Source organism: Erinaceus europaeus, chromosome 5 (genome assembly GCF_950295315.1).
Source record: "Erinaceus europaeus chromosome 5, mEriEur2.1, whole genome shotgun sequence".
Taxonomy (NCBI): domain Eukaryota; kingdom Metazoa; phylum Chordata; class Mammalia; order Eulipotyphla; family Erinaceidae; genus Erinaceus; species Erinaceus europaeus.
The window spans coordinates 3911317-3928746 of NC_080166.1; the positions used below are offsets into that span (position 1 = coordinate 3911317).

At 46.8% G+C, this 17430-nt stretch overlaps 1 protein-coding gene across 5 annotated transcripts in view; it reads left to right on the forward strand.

Moving 5' to 3' along the window:
• The window catches only part of ZNF131 (zinc finger protein 131), a 27389-nt gene extending 18789 nt beyond the window's left edge, over positions 1 to 8600 (forward strand). For all 5 annotated transcript variants that reach the window (XM_060191003.1, XM_060191001.1, XM_060191002.1 and 2 more), the window contains 2 exons: positions 5927 to 6057; positions 6719 to 8600. In XM_060191003.1, the coding sequence (XP_060046986.1) occupies positions 5927 to 6057; positions 6719 to 7393 (806 nt within the window). In that variant the 3' untranslated portion in view covers positions 7394 to 8600. The remainder of the gene's footprint in view (positions 1 to 5926; positions 6058 to 6718) is intronic.
• The last annotated feature ends 8830 nt before the right edge of the window (positions 8601 to 17430 follow it).

Genomic DNA, 17430 nt, shown 5'->3' on the forward strand with positions numbered 1-17430 from the left:
ATGGGGCAGAAGCCTCAGGTAGTCAGTCTACCTTGGCACCTCTGACCGTGAGCGTTTCTGCGTTCATCCTCTGCCTACCCCACCCACCCTGTCAGATCCCTAGCCTAGCTTCTACTTTGCAAGCCGATTCTTTGCTAAGGCTCCTTTGCTGTACACTGATGCTGGCAGATGACTTGAAGCGGGGGAGTCCCTAGACCCACTCTAACGGGTCTGGGAAAATGGTTGCTAAGAGGTGCTGCCTGTCCACTGACCAACACTTGTTCCCTGGCCCTTTTATGTTGGTGGCCAAGACTCTGTAGATGGGTAATGCAGTGAATATAATATAGATTTCTAACAGTGTTCAGAATCTTTTTTCTTTAATGATACTTGGAGAACTTTGGGGTAATTTATTACTATTAAATATTTTATTCATGAGAAAGAAGAGAGAACCAAACATCACTCTGGTCCATGTGCTGCCAGGGATTCAACTCAGGACCTCGTGCTTGAGAGTCCAGTGCTTTCTCCACTGTGCCACCTCCCAGACTACGGAAATTGTTTTTCCATGGATCTTCATTGTTTGAAGTTGCCTGTTGCGTACTATGCTTGACTTTTTTTTTTTTTTTTAATTGGGGAATTAATGTTTTACATTCCACAGAAAGTACAATAGTTTGTACATGCATAACATTCCCCAGACTCCCATACAACAATACAACCCCCACTAGGCCCCCCGTCATCCCTCCTGGACCTGTATTCTCCCCACCCACCCCAGAGTCTTTTACTTTGGTGCGATACGCCAATTCCATTTCAGGTTCTACTTGTGCTTTCGTTTCTGATCTTGTTTTCCAACTTCTGCCTGAGAGTGAGATCATCCCATATTCATCCTTCTGCTTCTGACTTATTTCACTCAACATGATTTTTTCAAGGTCCATCCAAGATCGGCTGAAAACGGTGAAGTCACCATTTTTTACAGCTGAGTAGTATTCCATTGTGTATATAGACCACAACTTGCTCAGCCACTCATCTGTTGTTGGACACCTGGGTTGCTGCCAGGTTTTGGCTATTACAAATTGTGCTGCCAAGAACATATGTGGACACAGATCTTTTTGGATGGATGTCTTGGGTTCCTTAGGATATATCCCCAGGAGGGGAATTGCAGGGTCATAGGGTAGGTCCATTTCTAGCCTTCTGAGAGTTCTCCAGACTGTTCTCCACAGAGGTATGTGTTTCTCGGCCTTTTGGATCTCTTCGGTGGTGAATATTCTGTCCATGTCCTCCCCCCATTTTTGGATGGGGTTATTTGTTGTCTTCTTGTTGAGTTTGGCGAGCTCTTTGTCTATGCTGGTTATTAAACTCTTGTCTGATGTATGGCATGTAAAGATCTTCTCCCATTCAACCCAAAGGATTGATACATCTGTAGCCCCCTGAGCTAATAGATGTTACTTGACAACTAGCATCCCTTGGCTTCGGAAAGGTCTGCTCTGTGATGACTCTTAGTAGGAAGAATGTCGGCCTGGAGCTGCACGGCATGTAGCTGCTTGTCGAATCTATTTGGCTCCTAGTTTATTCCAGTTTTTCTCTCTTGCCTGTCTAGCCAGCATCTAAAGCGTGCACAGCTGCAATACCGCAAGCCACCTTCCCTTGTTTTCAGAGAGAGGCAGAGGGCGGAAGAGCCTACAGTACTGGAGCTTTTCTTCAATGCAGTGGGCCAGGCTCAGATCTAGACTGCACACGTGACAAAGCAGCACACTGCCCAGATGAGCTGTAGCCACTGGCCTTTTCTGGGCCGCTTTTTCATTCAGATAAACAGAGGCAGATGGAAAGGAGCGTGGAGAGGGACCCACCGTTGGTGGAGCACCTGGTTGAGCACCCATGTTACAGGCCCTGGTCCCCACCTGCAAGGGGAAAGCTTTGTGAGTGGTGAAGCAGGGCTGCAGGTGTCTCTCTGTCTCTCTCCCTATCACCCTCTTCTCTCTCAATTTCCGGCTGTCTCTATCCAATAAATAAAGATTTTAAAAGAAGAAGAGTGGAGAGAGAGACCGTGGCACCCATAGTACCTATCCAATGAGCTGTCCCCAAACTAACCTTTTAAATGGAAGAGAAAAGTGGCATTAAAGCTCAAAAGATGTGCAGTAAGAAGTGAGACTCTTTCTGCTTCTGTCGATCTCTTCAGAGACAACTGCACTGTCATTTTCCTATATTTCCAGATATATTTCTTCCATTTGCAAGTTACAATATACAGATACAGTTTTGAAAAAGCAAGCAGGAGTAGATGATACAGTAGTTTGACAGTTAATTAATTTATTTTTTTTGCCTCCAGGGTTATTGCTGGGGCTCAGTGCCTGCACCATGAATCCACTGCTCCCGGAGGCCATTATTTTTTCCCTTTTGTTGCCCTTGTTGTTGTGGCCTTGTTGTGGTTATTACTGTTGTTGTTGATGGTGTTCGTTGTTGGGTAGGATAGAGAGATGGAGAGAGGAGGGGAAGACAGAGGGGGAGAGAAAGACAGACACCTGCAGACCTGCTTCACCGCCTGTGAAGGGACCTGCCTGCAGGTGAGGAGCCGGGGGCTGGAACCGGGATCCTTTCGCTGCTCCTTGCGCCTTGCGCTTTGTACCACGTGCGCTTAACCCGCTGCGCTACCACCCGACCCTCTTGACAGTTAATTTTTATCTCGAACTCTTTCCAAGTAGGATAAAGGAAGAAGGAGAGTGAGAGTCGAGTCAATGAAGACAGTTCAAGAATAGCAATTCTTTAAAAAGAGCAGAGATGGCTTAGGGATGGGGAGCTAGCATAATGGATATGAAAAAGGCTTCCATGCCTGCGATAGCAAAGATCCCAGTTTCATCCCCAGTAAACCCCAGCTGAGCTCTGCTCTGGTGTCTGTCTCATCTGTCTGAGAGAGGGAGAGAATGTGTTACATATGTTGGAGCCGGTGCCCATAGTTCTGTGGGTGGGAGCCCCAACAACCCAGTCCCACTGTGCCTGGTGCTAGTCTTTGTTTTCATCAGAGCAGTGCTCACCTCTGGTTTATGGTGGTTTGAACCTGGGACTTTGGAGACTCAGACATGTATCTTTGCATAACCATTATGCTATCTACCCCACCCGTTGAATATTCTTAAATATATGAAATATCATGAACCTTTTTTTTCATGACTGCATGGTATTTTAGTGTATGAACAAGAGGATTAACTACTATGTTTATGTTCTGATAACTTAGGAACAGCACTGTCAAGTCAGAGAATATATGTCATCTATTTATGTTTGTGATTTTTTAAAATTTTTATTTATAAAATGGAAATATTGACAAGACTATAGGATAAGAAGGATACAATTCTGCACAGTTCCCACCACCAGAACTCCGTACCCCATCCCCTCCCCTGACAGCTTTCCTATTCTTTATCCCTCTGGGAGCATGGACCCAGGGTCATTTTGGGGGTGCAGGAAATGGAAGGTCTGGCTTCTGTAAATGCTTCCTCGCTGAACATGGGCATTGGCGGGTCGATCCATACTGCCTATATTTGTGCTTGTGGTGGGTTAAAAGATTGTCGTATTACAGGGTACAGTCCCACACCACACCCACAGCCGAGATCTGTTGCCCATCCTCCCAAAGAATGTGTATTTTAAATATTGACAAGTGTTATCAAATTACCTTTTAAAGAGGTCATTCCTATTTGTGCTTGCTCTTTTAATTATAGCAGAAAGGTATGCACTAGTAAAACCATAAAATATAACCCTTCTAGTTAGCAGTGTCTCCCAACAATTTTGGAATCAAAAAGGAGTTCCTGTATCCTCTCTACACTTGATCGTAGCCAAAAGACCGAGAAGTGACCCTGTACCATTTGTAACTGTGGGCCATCAGGCCTTCTCTCAAAGTAGTTTTTACTGTGTGCAGTTATGCAAAGTAAACTGCTGCTGTTTTGCCAGAGGACAAACACAGCTCAGGAGTCGCATGTCTATTTCACTTAGCTGTCGGGGGCGCATGTGTAGCTCTACTTGTGGAACCTGCTAGGTTCTCTACAGAGGCCGTACTGTCTGTGTGCTCTCTCTCTCTCTCTCTCCTTGCTCTGCTTCACTCTCAGCTTCTAGTCTGCACATTCCTTCTCACCGGCTTTACTGCCCCCGGTCCTGATGTGTCCAGCTTGTCCTGTGCAAGCTGGGGTCATGTTCTCCTTGTCCTTGTGTAGACAAAGTGCATGCCCGAGTTTCTGGCCCTCCTTGCCCTACCCTTTGATCGAACCCCTCCCTGCAGAGTGCTGACAGGAGACCATCTCAGCCTGCCGGGGTGGCAGCCGTCTTTATCTCCCCGGGATTAGCTGGAGGCAACTTCGCTTTTCTTCAGGGCGAGGCCTGGTATTCCCAACACTAAGTTCATCTGTCACTCTCATTCCACCGAACCCTTCCCTCTGAAGAAACTTTAGACTCTGACTCAACCTCCTCAAACCACATACATTTTTTACTCCCCACCTCCTTTTTCTCTCTCTCTCTCTCTTTTTTAAATTTCTTAAAATTTATCTTTATTACTGGATAGAGACCAAGAGAAACTAAGAGGGGAGGGGGATTCAGAGAGGGAAAGAAACAGAAACACCACTCATGAAGCTTGCCCTCTGCAGGTGGGGACCACGGGCTCGAACCCGGGTCCTTGCACATCGTAACAGGTATGCTGAGCCAAGTGTGCTACCACGTGGTCCCCTCCCCACCTCCTTTTTCCTGAGCACTGTTGAGCCCCGGTATTTATGGAAACACCGGAAGTTGACCCTGGATCTCTGCTGCCTAGGGCACGAAAGCCTTTTTGCACGTCCATCGTGCCATCTCCCCATCCCTAAGCCACCTTTGCTCTTGCACCCCAGCGCTTTTTCTTTCAGAATTTCTGTCCTGACTGTTCATGGACTGGCCCTCACTCTCTGTCCCTCATCCCACTTGGTTTCCCGCCCTGCTCACTCACTGTTCTTGCTCGTTCTTGACACCCTTGTTGCCATCCTTCTGATGGCTGCTCATGTGGTGGGCGCTGTTGACTACTACCTCACTGCTCTTATATTCTGCTTCTGTTCTGTTTCCAGTCCTTTGCTGCCCCGTCTGTTTGCTGTTTTAATTTGGTTTCTTTGTATCCTGGCCTTGAATCTGTTACGGACCATGGTGAAATTTTGCCCACATCAAAGGATCCCAGTGGTTTTTGCATGTTTATTTTACTAACAGTAACTTCTGTTTCTCTCAGTCCACCCTCTTATTTGCCTCTGGATTCGTCTACACAAAGACCTACTGGACTTTTACCACTTTGAATGCCTCAAACACAACAGCTACAAAGTTGAATTAATAACCTTTTACAGTACACCTCACTCCATTCCCACTTGGATTTCTCCGTTTATTTTTCCGGCTGGCATTCTCAGCCAGTGGTTTTGAAGTATTTTACTGATACCTTCTCCTCATCTCCATGCTGTTTTACAGTCCTGTATCTGCCTAGAATATATTTGTTTCACTCACTCCCAGGCAGGTTTCATCACTCCTCCTTTGTGGAACTGCAGTATATTTTTTTCTGATCGGGCCCTCTACGGTGTTTTTCTGTAAAATGCCATGGTCTCTGGTATAGTGTTTTCAGGCAAGGACAGGTTCTTTTGTCACCGAGCACATGTAGTAAGTGCCCTGACGTGCTGGTGAAATGCATAGTGGTAAATTTATTTACCTGAAAGAGATTGATCTTAATTTTTTTTATTAAGTTTACTTAAGGAGAGAGAAACTTTTTAAAAGAAAATTTTAAGAAATGGATCAGGTCCTGTATTTCTTTGTGAAAGCAAAATGCAGTCACTGAGAGCATGTCTCCAGCTCTAGTTTTGACTGTAGTAGACAAATCTGAATAATTCCTTTTAAGGAGATGCTCCACAGAATTTACAAAAAAGAAAAACTCTTCACCCTTTATTTTTCTTAACATGTTAATTTTTTTCTACTCTAAAAGGTGAAAAACCTTTTGAATGTCCAAATTGTCATGAACGATTTGCTAGAAATAGCACCCTCAAATGTCACCTGACTGCATGCCAAACTGGAGTGGGGGCAAAAAAAGGAAGAAAGAAGCTTTATGAATGTCAGGTATGTGTGGGTCTTTTCTGTCCTGAGTCCTCTGTGTCAAAGTAGTAGGACAGTGGAGGAGAGTTGAATACTTGGGGGGGGGGGGGTTTGTAAAGAGCATCACTGTGTAAGGCCAATATAGAATAGTTTTTTTCTTTTCTTAAAATTAAGTTCAGAATCCTATGCCTAAAACTGTGGGTACTCTCAACAACATGGCAGCAACCATTTGCGTCCAGGCCTGTTCCATCGTAGAGAAGGAAACAGACAAGCTGCAGTTGCTTCTTCAGGCATTGATAGGTATCTCCCACAGTGTAAGGGTTAAAATCACTACTTGATCATTATTATTTTAGACATTTTTATTTTCTTACTTTAATGAGAGATACAGAGAAAGGAGAGAGAGAGAGACCAGGACCAGAGCACTGCTCAGCTCTGGCTTACAGTGGTGCTGGGGATTGAACCTGAGGCCCTGGAGCCAAGATCAGAATTTGATGTTTCAAAAATGAAGGCAATGTTAAAATATTGCCAAGAGAGTTGAGTCTAACCCATGTGTTGGTATAAGTATTATTTAACACTTTTAGAAAAGTCTTCAACTTTTTCCTTACCCAAAAACTGCATCCATAGTGTCTTTGCCCTGAAGCTGTGTATTGTAGCACCATTAACACCATGTGTTTGGTTATTTTAGGTCTGTAACAGCGTGTTTAACAGCTGGGACCAGTTCAAAGATCACTTGGTAATACACACTGGCGATAAACCCAACCACTGTACTTTATGTGACTTGTGGTTTATGCAAGGAAACGAATTAAGGCGACATCTCAGTGACATCCACAATATTTCAGAGCGAATAGTAACTGAAGAAGTCCTTTCGGTAGAGACGCGCGTGCAGACCGAGCCTGTGACATCAATGACCATCATAGAGCAGGTTGGGAAGGTGCACGTACTGCCGCTGCTCCAGGTTCAGGTGGACACGGCACAGGTGACTGTAGAGCAGGTCCATCCGGATCTGCTCCAGGACAGCCAGGGCCACGACCCACGTATCACCGAGCTCCCGGAGCAGGTCCAGGTGAGCTACCTGGAGGTGGGTCGCATTCAGACTGAAGAAGGCACAGAACTGCACGTGGAGCGGGTCAGCCACATGCCGATGGAGGTGCACGCCGAGCTGCTGGAGGCCGGCCTGGATCAAGTCACCCCTGAGCTCACGAACCAGGAAGAGGAGGGAGAAGAACCCGGCCAGGCAGAGGCTGCCGACGCTGCCGACGACGACCACCACGAGGCTGTGGAGGGCCTGGAGGCGGAATCACCAGTGGGCCTCCCCGCTGACAAGGCAGAGAGTGAAAATAGAACATTATGCCCGTTTTAGAACGAACTGACGAATGAGTCTGTTTTTCAGTGTGTCGGGTGTTTGAACTGGTGATGGGCAGTGTGACTGTCCGTAAGCTAACAGACAAGTGGACCAAAGTTACTTTCCTGTTGTGCTGAAGTGTTTCTATTGTAGCAGACCGATTTCATATGTTTTCACTAATGCCACAGAGGAGGGATTTGCCCCACAAGTGAATGGGAAGCTTTGAGAAGTCTATTTCTGCAAAAAGTGGATTATATTCTTACTGGGTACGAATGTATCTGTTTTCATTGTGATAAGGTTTCTCCCTTCCTTCCCAAGTCATGCCCTTCCTTGAATTTTTTCCATCCTGTAAGATCAAACATAAAACCATTAGAATACAAGCTTATGTATTCTGATGCATGTTAGAAAACTGAATATATAGGAACCAAGACTGCATGAAGAAAGTGCATTGTTACTGTGCAGTTGACTCTTGGCTTCTGGCTTTCTTTACTTTGACCAGTGTTCTTGTCTACCCAAATAGTCACAGGTGTTATTTCTCCAACAGAAACAGAATGGTGATGGTAACATTTTTAGAATGTTTGGGAAAAAAAAAAAAAAAAGAAAAAAGCAAACAAACACACACACCCATGTGCCTTTCAAAACCAACTAAATCTATTTAAAAAAAAAAAAAAATCTCTGGTTCTTTTCAAAGTTTGTGTTGTAAGGAACAATGTAGGTGATGTTACAGTACCATATGTTTTTGCTTATAATGACAGCTACCAATTCTTTTTCACTTAAGTTAGGTTGAGGATTTTTGTTTAGTGGCCACTGAAGGGCTATTTTCCAATTCGAACAATTCATTTATATCTGTGGTAAACTTTATTTTGATGAAAAGTTGCACTAGTATTTTACCACCAGATGAAAAAAAAAAGATAAGCATCATTAAAAAATTAATGTATTTAAGATAAAGTACAGAAAACGGTGTATATAATTTATCAGGCTTTGTTTTGAATGAATCTTTTCCCCTGATCCTTAATGTAAAGATCTTGTGCTATAACTTTTAAAGCCATACAAATAAGAGTGCTAAACTGTGGACTTAAAAGTAGGTGTGTAAATATTTTTAATCAGTATTACTTGGAAAATAAAATATAACAACCACATAAAGTGAACCAATATGCTATTTTCTTTACTTGTTAAATATTGGGAGATATTTACATTTTTAAAAAGTAAACTTTAAAATTATGTATTCCTGACTCTGTTTTTTGCTTTTAACTTCCAGTGTGGTCAGAGATATTTTCTTATTGGATATTTATGAATGTGTATTATTAGTATTATTGATGCATGAATCAAGGTAGAAAAACCTTAGTACATACCACCGGTTTCCAGAAAGCGGTTTTTATAAAAAAAAAAAAAAAGGGGGGGGGAAACATAGCTCTATTTCTTAGACTGGGAGCATCCAAGAGAACAGACTATTTAATAGATTCTCCGTGAGTGTTGGGGCTGAGGAATCAGCAGAGTGGTTATACAGACACCCTCATGCCTGAGGCTCAGTGAACGCTCTTGTCTTGTTTGTCTTCCTTTTTTATTATTATCTTTATTTATTGGATAGATACTGCCAGGAATTGGGAGGGAGGGCGAGAGAGATGCCTGCAACACTGCTTCACCACTTGCAAAGCTTTCTTTCCCCTGCAGAGCCTTGGACTGGGGGCTTGAACTCGGGTCCTTGTGCATTGTAACGTGTGTGCAGCCAGAAGTGCCACCACCTGGCCCCTCAGTGAATGTTCTTGTAACATCGCTATTTTGTTTGGCTGTTGGACATGAATTAGAATGATTTGCATAAGGTTAGAAAATACCAAAACTAACCAAATTGAATTTTCAATTTTCTTTAGTATATTCATAGTCCTAAATTATAGCTAGGCGAAAAAAGAGAAAGCAAAAAAAAAACCTGTAGCAGATGTTTTGAAGTGGATAAATTACTAGTTAGTACGAGAACAGATCAGGCTGTACTTTTAAGGCAAAAGTATAGAACCAAGTTTCTGTTGAAGCACTAATCTCAGGAGTCCTGACCACGAGGTAGAGATTCAGGTACCAAGGTGTCTAAGTGTTAAAATTGTTCATTGGTGGGGTCAGATGGTGGCACTGCCACTAAGTGCAAATGCTACAACGCACAAGGACATGCGTTCAAGACCCCAGTCCTCACTCCCCTCTCGATTTCTCACTGTCTTTGTGGAGATAAATAAAATGAAATTGCCACTTGGGTGTAGACTTAGCAAGGCCTTCCAGGACAGGTTTGAAGGGCAGGTATAGTTCATTTTGCTCTTTCCAAAATGTATAAAGGGACCAGTGTTTTGGGAATGTTTGTTTGCAAACTAGTCACAAAACTTACTTTGACTGGCACATTGGGGTTTCCAAAACCATGATGGGGAGTTGGGCAGTAGCACAGCAGGTTAAGTGACTGCAAGAACCCCCAGTTCAAGCCCCCGACTCCCCACCTGCAAGGGGGTCACTTGACAGGCGGTGAAGCAGGTCTGCAGGTGTCTGTCTTTCCCCCTCTCTGTTTTCTCCTCTTTCCATTTCTCTCTGTCCTATCCAACAACAACAATATCAATAACAGTAATAACTACAACAAGAGCAGCAAAAGGGAAAATAAATAATAATAAAAAAACACCATGATGGGGTCCAGGTGTTGACTCGCCTGATTAAGTATACACACTACAGTGCACAAGGACCTGGGTTTGAACCCCTGGTCCCCACCTGCAGGGCAAAAGCTTCATGAGGGTGAAACTGCTGTAGGTGTTTCTCTACATATCCCCCTTCCTCTTGATTTCTGGCTGTCTCTATCCAATAAATAAAGATGATACACACACACACACCATGCTGTAAGGTCAGGGAGGCTGACACAGTAGATAAAGTATTGGACTCTGAAGGATGAGGTTCTAAGTTCGATGCCTGGTAGCACATGTACCAGAGTGATGTCTGGTTTACTCTCTCCTGACTCATTAAAAGCAAAACGACAAACATGTAACTGGAGATAGAGCTCACCAGATAGAGCACTTGACTTGGTGTGTGCACAGCCCAGGGTTCAAGCCCCAGCACCAAAAACTGGTGTCTCCAGCTGAATAAGTAGTCTGGTGGGCAGGTTGCATGTGTGTGAGGTTCAGCTGTTTACACGTTCTGGACTATTTTGTTCCTCCTACTTTACTCCTATTTTGACGTGTGTGTGTATGTGTGTGTGTGTGTGCGCGCGCGCGCGCATCTCTCTGACGCGTGTAATGCAGGGGATCAAACGAGAATCCAACACACCCCCTGCACCACCACCTTCTGGACTGTATATTATTTTTTTACTTTTTTTAACATCCCCTATTGTTGCCCTTGTTTTATTGTTGTAGTTATTGGTGTCGTTTTTTGGATAGGACAGAGAGAAATGGAGAGAGGAGGGGAGACGCGGAGAGAAAGACAGACGCCTGTGAAGCAACGCCCCTGCAGGTGGGGAGCCCGGGGCTTGAACCGGGATCTTGTGCTGGTCCTTGTGCTTTGCGCCACCTGCGCTTAACCTGCTGCGCTACAGCCCGACTCCCGTGGACTGAACTATTGCTGTCTGTCTGTCTGTCTGTTTTAATCTTTATTGGATAGAGACAGTCGGAAATCAAGAGGAAAGAGGGAGACACCTGCACCACTTTCACCACTCACAAAGCTTTCTCCCTGTCCCTGCAGGTGGGGACCAGGGACGTGTGCACTACCACCCAACCCGCTGGCTTTTTTATTTTTTTTTAACTGAGCCTACAGTGCGCATTTCGGCAGGGAGAGTTGGGCACTGGCCATCTCAGGTATTACCCCCCCCCCTTGTGCAAGAGACCCTTAACCTCCGCTCCCCTACGCCACGACTCCACAGGAGTTTTTAATTCTATGCCAACTAGGTGTCCTTAAATTCCAACAACTGCCTGACTCTGCCCAGAATTAGCAGACTCCGAATGATCAGACTGCTTTCACTTCAGACATCTGCCCAAAATATGTTCCCCAGGATACCACAAGGGCTTATTGTAAATAACAGAAGACAGTATTCACAGTAGTCCAGGGGGTTTGTGAACTCTAGCAAGATTCAGGGACAAACAAGTAAATGTTTTTTTTCTATTCCTTTTTTAAGATTTTATTTATTTATGAGAAAGATAGGAGGAGAGAGAGAAAGAACCAGACATTACTCTGGCACATGTGCTGCCGGGGATTAAGCTCAGGACCTCATGCTTGAGTGTCTTAATGCTTTATCCACTGAGCCACCCAATAGATATTTTTTATGCCCCACCTGACACCTGAGACTCAAATGAAAACTGAATAGCACCAGTGCTTAAACATATGAAGCCCAGAAATCTCTGAGTGTGGACAAAGGCAGAAAGCTCTTACAGAATTAGTAGAGTCCAGGGAGTTGGGTGATAGCACAGCGGGTTAAGCACAGGTGGCACAAAGCGTAAGGACCGACGTAAGGATTCTGATTCGAGCCTCTGACTCCCCACCTGCAGGGGAGTCGCTTCACAGGCGGTGGAGCAGGTCTGCAGGTGTCTGTCTTTCTCTCCCCCTCTCTGTCTTCTTTCCTCTCTCCATTTCTCTCTGTCCTATCCAACAACGATGACATCAATAACTACAACAATTTAAAAAAGGGCAACAAAAGGGAATATTTTTTTTAAAAAAGAATTACTAGAGTCCTGATAATATTTGAAAATAAGGATATGTTCACAGAATGTCAAATGCTCCCACTACAACAAATTTGACATTAAAGACTCCAGAAGGGTCTATGAAGGACTTTTTAAAACAATCACCCATTTTTTTCCCCTAATAATAAGCCAATCGTAATGACAGATCTAAGTGTAGATAGTCTCCGTACAAGTGAATGTTAATGTTGGTCTAGAGTTTAGGTTGGTGGTTCTAAACAGGTGACCGACCAGCCATAAGAGTGTCTCATCATTATAACTGTGGCATGTAAATTATATGTGACTCTTTTCATGTCTGACTTTTCTTTTTAATTGGCAACAATGCTCGGTGGTATTAGTGGTGGTGCTGGGGATCAAACCTGAGGCTCTTTGCATACAATTCATGTGCACCACTGCTGTTCATCTTCCTGGCTTTTTAAGCATCTGCTTTTGTTAAAGGAAACAAAAACTTTGTGTTCATTGTTAACACTGGTGCTTGGAAGCTGGGCAATGGCGCTCAGTTAAGCACGCTCACTACCATGTGTGAGGACCCAGGTTCAAGTCCCCGCTCCCCATCTGCAAGGGAGAAGCCGCACTGGTGGAGAAGCAGGTCTGCAGGTGTTTTCTTTCTCTGTTCCTGTCTGTCTCCCCATTCTCAATTTCTCTGTTCTATCTATTAAAAAAAAAAAAAAAACCTGAAAAAGAAGAAATGCCAGGAGCAGTGCATTCATCATGCAGGCACCCAGCCCCAGTGATAACCCTGGTGGTGGCAAAAAAAAAGAGAGAGAGAGAAACTCCATGTCCTATAAACACCACTTCATTAATCCTGTTGATACAGTACGTAAAAGAGGCAACATATGAACTCAATTATCTTTCACCTTTTCTATTATATTCAACTGTATAATCCAACTGAAGCGATGCATACCTTGCGTTTGTACCAAAACCTTCCTGAGAGGATAATCCCATAAGCATAATAGCATCGTTTATGAGTCACTTATTATGTCCCAAGCCTATAATTTAATCATCTTGGTGACTTCATGAAGTAAGTCTAGTACTAGCCATCACTTTATAAATGGAGCAGACTCGCAGGGCTGACATGTAGCTGGCAAAGAATCAAACCACCCTGGAAAGCAGGGAGTTTGGTTCACAGGCGAATCTCTTGGTCATCAATCACCATGCAGCCCATCCAGTGTTTCCTAGGGCTCTCTGTAACTGACGACGTCTGGCTGCACAGAGAGCACAGATGAAAACCCCATTTTCTTTCTGAAATCCTCATTTCTTCTTGATGGGATTCGGTGCACAGGGACGGGCTATCAGGGAGATTAGCAAGATAAATACAAGAGACTGATTACCCTTTGCTCTCTCCATGAGCTTTCCTGGCCCCAAGTCTGCACCAGCTAGGCAATGATTTTTTTTTTTTTTTTTTTTTTTTTACTTCACTGAGTGTCAGAATCTTGTTTTTAAAAAAAACTGCTGGGTGCTGAGAGACCTGGTGGTGGTGTACCCAGTTGAGTGCACAAGACCCTGGTTCAAGCCCCCAGCTCCCACTTGCAAGGGAATTGCTTCACAAAGCAGAGCAGGTCTACAGTGATCTCTTTCTCTCTTCCTGCCCCCTCTCAATTTCTCTCTGTTCTCTCTTTTTTTAAAAAAAAATATATATTTTATCTGATTAAAAAAAAAAAAACTGAGAGGGGGAAGAGATAGGGAGAGAAAAACAGATATATCTGCAGCCCTGCTTCACTCATGAAGTTTTTCCCCTACTGGTGGACCTAGTGCTTGAACCTGGGTCCTTGTGCATGGTAATATGAACACTGAACCAGGTGCACCACCACCACCCCCGTTCTATTGAGAGAAAGAAAGAAAGAAAGGAAGGAAGGAAGGAAGGAAAAATGGCCTCCAGGAGCAGTGGATTTGTAGTGCAAGCACCAAGCCTCAGCTCTAACTGTGGTGTCAACAAGAAATAAAACATTTGCTAAAGTCTGTGCCTACAGCTGCAGGTCTCAGTGTCGAGGACTAGTATTTGCGAACAAGTTTCTCTGCAATACGAACACTGCGAGTCCTGGAACCCAAACGAGAGGACACATGACATGGAAAATACAGATGATTTCGCTAGTAAAATGGACCTTTTGACTTTTTTAAATTATTTATTACTGGAGAGAGACACAGACAAGAAAGGGGGAGAGAGACTGACACCCACAGCCCTGCCTCACCACTCAGGAAGCTCGCCCTCGGTAGGTGGCGACCAGGGGCTCGAACCCGCGTCCTCGCGCACTGTGATGTCCGGAAAAGCCGCCAGACTTACCGGACGGCGGGACGCGGCCCCTGTGCTGGCCGGGCGCGGTGCCCCGGGACCTGGAGCCTCCGGGCGGGCGGCCGAGTCCAGGTGCGCCCCGCAGCCCCTCCGCCGTGCGGCCGCCCCCACCCCGCTGCCATGGAAACCGCCCCTCCCCCGGCCAGCCCCCCGCTCGCCATTGGCCCTTCGGGAGCCGCTGCGGGGCGCTGCGGGCCTAGCCGGGCCGGGCCGGGCCGGGGCGGGTTTGGGGGGCGCCTGGCCGGGTGGGCCGCCCTGACTGCGCCCCGCGCCGCCCTCCGGAGCACTGGCTGGGCCTCCGCGGAGGTAAGGGACGCCCGCGGGCAGCCCCCGCAACCCGGCCGCCTCCCCGCCCCGCAGGCTGGTGTCCGCGGCGGGCGGGGGCGGGGGCGGGGGCGGGGGTGGGGTCGCGGGAGGCCGGGCGCTCCTGGGGCCGCCCCTCCCCGGACACCCCCGCGCGGGCAGAGGGCGATGGGCCGGCGGCGGGGCTGCGCGTGGGCCCGGGCCGTGTGCTGTGTCCCCGCGTCTGTCCCCGCGTCTGTCCCCGCGTCTCTGTGTCCCCGCGTCTGTCCCCGCGTCCGTGTCCCCGCGTCCGTGTCCCCGCGTCTGTGTCCCCGCGTCTCTGTGTCCCCGCGCCCTTGTGTCCCCTCGTCTCTGTGTCCCCGCGTCTGTCCCCGCGTCCGTGTCCCCGCGTCTGTCCCCGCATCCGTGTCCCCACGTCTGTCCCCGCGTCTTTGTCTCTGAGTCCGTGTCCCCGCGCCCTTGTGTCCCCTCGTCTCTGTGTCCTCGCGTGTGTCCCCGCGTCTGTGTCCCCGCATCTGTGTCCCTGCGTCTGTCCCCACGTCCCCGAGTCCCCACGTCCCCGAGTCTCGCACCCGCGTCCCCACGTCCCGCGCCCGTGTCCGGCCGAGGCCTCCACGTGAGCCGCGCGCAGCCGCCAGGTGGGTTTGCGGGACCCGCGTCCCAAGGCGCCGGCGGGATCCGCACTTGGGGGAGTGACGGGGCAGCTGGGTCCCGGGAGGACGGCGCCCCGCAGACCGCACCCCATGACTCCCCCTCCCCCGCCGCCCTGGGAATATTGGGGGGCGCGGAGGCGGCCCGGAGAGGGTCTCTGCAGGGGCTGGGATGTGACTTCACCGCCGGACTCGGTCTCTGAGCAGCCGGAAAGGTCGGGATCCCAAAGGCGAGCCCCGTCCTGCGCGGTGGCCTGGGCTCCACCTGCTGCTACCCTGCCTCCCCTCCTGCCTTCCCCTTCCTCGCCTCCCCTGGAGCCCAGTGACAAGAGGGTCCTGTCTCAGAGACTCCCCGCACTGCACCCCACCATCCTCTCTCCTCTCCCCCATCCTTTTCTAAACGCGAGCTTGCTGAGCTCTGACCCGAGCAATTCAGACCAATTTGGAAATGGTCACCAGTGGAGGCTGCGCTCTGGGCCACACGGGCCTCCAAAGGCGAAGCAAAATTCGACACACACAGGCACACACACACACACACACACACACACACACACACCCCTAAAAAAAAAAAAGAGGTTCTTCCAAATTAAGTCGAGATTTCAAAGGAGAATTTAAAAAATGAAAGAAACGCGTAGTTTGTTGATGGCAACATGGTAGGCTCAAAAAATATGTACGTATCGCTCCAGCTTGCATCATCAGTCGTCGATGTGATTCGCAGGAGCCCTTCAAAAGATGGTCTCAGCGTGTTGCAAAAGCATTTGTGTGTGTTGCCACGGAAACTGGAGAAGTCGCATTGCACCGTGGCCAGGCTGCCTGGTTGGAACCGAGCTGTCGCCCGCCGCCTTGCTAATAAGAGTGGAGCTTATGATGCGAGACGTGCTTCTCTTCAAGGGCTCAAAGCTCGAGGCATCTTGCTTAGTTTTCAATTTTGTCTTTTCAGAGTTGGCCATTTATGAAGCCGATCTTCTCTCTCAGCCGGTGACACTTCCGGGCTGCCCAGGCTCCCTTCCCAGCGCCCTGGTGGCCTGGAGGGAGGAGGGAGAGTGTCTGATACTAAAGGCGTCCTGGCTGGGGGCCAGAGCTCCTTCCTCATTTAGTATTTTCCCCCTTCTCATTTAGCTTTTAAATGTGGAGTCCTAATTAGCTTTCTAATTAAGAGATGAGGGGGAGAGAGAGAGAGAGAGTAGTGTGTGTGGTGTGGGTGGAGCTGGGGCTTCTTTCAGAAAGGGGTAAATGTGGAAAAAAAAACAAAAACCTCCAACTCTCCACCCCCTGGGATGCTGTTAAATTTGCCCAGTTAAAGCCCTTGTGGGTTTATTTTTGGCTTGACCACTGTTTAGTGGTGGGCCTGGAAAAACCTTCTGTGTTAGGAAAAAATGTGGGTTGGGTATTTAGTTTGAGGTGTGTACTCTCCCCCCCCCAACAACTAAACAGTATTTAAAATAAAGACAGGTTTGTATGAAACCTCAATTCCCCAAGAGTAACTACAGTTAGACCATAGAGTCCTTTATACTTTTTATTTAGACTTGTGTTTTTCCTTAAGGTTTAATTTGGGCGTAGAAGGGAGCAGTGGTTCATAGACTTATTAACCAGCAGAGTCTTTAAAGAGTGTGAATTCTTTACACACCCACAATTCATGACCACTGCATTCTAGCAAGCAGCTTTACATGCCAATGAGTCAACTACATATTGATGGCATATGATTGAAATTTTTGAGAGCCCTGAGACTATGTTAAAATAAGAAAAGATGCTTATCATATTAGGTCAGTGCTTTCAATCAAAAATATTGCTTCGTTTTGAGAAACTTAAGAATGAATCTGCAATATTAAATCCAGCTTTATTCTTCGAGTCTAACTCCAGTGTTTCTCGGGATTGGGGAGCCCTGGAGGTCTGAGAGATGGTTGACTGGTAAATCATGGGCCTTACCATGAATGAGGCCCTGGCATCCATCCCCAGCACTATGTAGAAGCACCATGGACAGCACCAAAAGGGTAGTGGAGTAGTACTTTGCTACCTCTTCCCTTTCAAGCTTGGTTCAAAAAAAAAAGTTGAGTTGTATAATCATGTGACAGCAGTGTGCACTCTGTATACTGTGAACTTCCTCCTCCTCCTCCTCCTCCTCTCTCTCTC